We start from the raw sequence: 2,012 nt of genomic DNA, 5'->3' as shown, positions 1-2,012 counted from the left end.
ATGTGGAGTTATGAATTGTTGTGAGAGAACCGAGTTCTAGGCCTTTTAATCATTTGATTTACAACTTTATTCCTCTCTTACTCATTTATCATCTTTTGTTAATTTGCATTCTATTTTATTTAGTTTAGTTGTTTAGTTTAAAACCTCATCCAAATATTGTCAACTTAGCTAAACAAAGATCTAAAACGATTAATACTCTCCCTAGTTCCTCGTGGGATCGACCCTCAATAGTGTGCTACTTACAATCTTCATCATCTTCATCTCACCTATCATGAAGGAATTACAATTCCTTCATGGTATCAGAGCAAGGTTGTTCTAATCTTGTTTCTGTTCGTTTTTTTAGTTCTTCCGCTGCTCAATATACAATAAAATCTTCTATTCTTTTTTATAGTCAATCAAGATTTCATTCACATAAATCATCATGCCTGCAAACGAATCAGTCAATACCATTAGTATTGATGACCCACACTACATTCATCCGTCAGATATTCCTGGTGTTAAACTGGTAGGAAATGTGTTTGAAGGTTCTGGTTATGGGAATTGGCGAAGATCCATGCTCATAGCATTATCAGCAAAGAACAAAACTGGGTTTATTGACGGTACAATTCCAAAGCCAGCAGCAACATCTGCAACTGCTAAGTATTGGCAACGCTGCAACGATATAGTGTTTTCTTGGATTCTCAACTCACTTTCTTCATAAATAAGTGACTCAATTCTTTACAGCAGTACAGCTGAAGTGGCATGGAAGGAATTGGAAGAAAGGTTTGGCCAGTCAAATGGTGCTCAGCTCTATGGTGTTCAAAAGAAGCTAAATGACTTTGCTCAAGGAAATGACAACATTGCAACCTATTTCACGAAGATCAAATCTGTATGGGATGAAATAGAAGGCATGGGAATGAATCCCAGATGTTCGTGCAGCTGTAACTGTGGAGCAACAGAAAAGCAACAGAAATTTGAAGAAGACAAGAGGGTGGTACAGTTCTTGATGGGTCTAAATAACTCATATACTGCCATAAGAGGCACGATATTGATTCAGAATCCGCTTCCTAAGATAGCAATGGTTTACAACATATTGCTTCAAGAAGAAAGACAAGAGAGTTACATAATTCATCCCAAATTCAAGTTGAAGCTGCAGCAATGATGGCAAAGAACATGAGCTACAAGAACAACTCATCTAATAGAGGTTTTCAAGGGAATTCACAATATTATAATAACAAGCCACAGAATGCAAACTTCAAACAAGCATTCAAGGGCAACAATCAGAATTATTCTCAGAATCAAGGAAATGGCAACTATTCTCAGAATCAGGGAAATAATAATTCTTTTGATGGTGCTTCTAACAATTTTAAAGGGAAGAATCAGTTTCAGTCTTTTAGGGAAAAACCTGCTATAAATTTCTGCAACTACTGCAAGAAGGGTGGACACAATGTGGACAACTGACGGCATCTTCAGAACAGGAATAGAGGTTTTGCAGGAAATGTGTTCTTTGATCAAGAATCTAATCAGGGTAATCAAGCTGCTGGATCTGGTGGTATGCAATTTCTCAATAATCAGACTGGCATGATTAATGGTGGTATACAGTATGGGAATCATGGAGAAGCTTCTACTTCTAATGTTAATGATGAGGTTGCTATTGCTTCTGCAAATTTTGCAGGTAATACCCTTATCACTACTAAGTTTAATGTCTATTTCAATTCTTGGATCTTGGATACTGGAGCCAGTGATCATTTTTGTGCAAATAAAGCTCTATTTTCTGAGTTCCATGATATTGACAAGCCATATTCTGTTTCCTTACCAAATGGTCATGTAGTCAAAATAGGCATTATAGGTATTGTGCGTTTATCTGATGTTTTCTGCTTGCGTGATGTGTTATATGTTCCTTCTTTTAGGTTTAATTTGTTGTCAATTAGCAAACTAGCCAAACAACTAGGATCTGTAGTGAGTTTTACTCCTACACTTTGTTATGTGCAGGACTCTTCCAAGAAGATATTGGTCCTTGGTAAAAATTTTAA

The 2,012-nt window shown here is 36.5% G+C and overlaps 1 protein-coding gene across 1 annotated transcript; it reads left to right on the top strand.

The window, feature by feature from the left end:
- Positions 1 to 421: 421 nt before the first annotated feature.
- Positions 422 to 1,141, top strand: LOC141629043 (uncharacterized). The gene is made up of 2 exons (XM_074442116.1): positions 422 to 639; positions 724 to 1,141. Exons 1-2 carry the CDS (start codon positions 422 to 424, stop codon positions 1,139 to 1,141), a joined length of 636 nt encoding a protein of 211 aa, XP_074298217.1.
- The last annotated feature ends 871 nt before the right edge of the window (positions 1,142 to 2,012 follow it).

Source organism: Silene latifolia, chromosome Y (assembly GCF_048544455.1).
Source record: "Silene latifolia isolate original U9 population chromosome Y, ASM4854445v1, whole genome shotgun sequence".
NCBI classification, from domain to species: Eukaryota; Viridiplantae; Streptophyta; class Magnoliopsida; order Caryophyllales; family Caryophyllaceae; genus Silene; species Silene latifolia.
The sequence above is the reverse complement of the archived record's forward strand: the minus strand, read 5'-3'. Positions and strand labels throughout refer to the sequence as shown.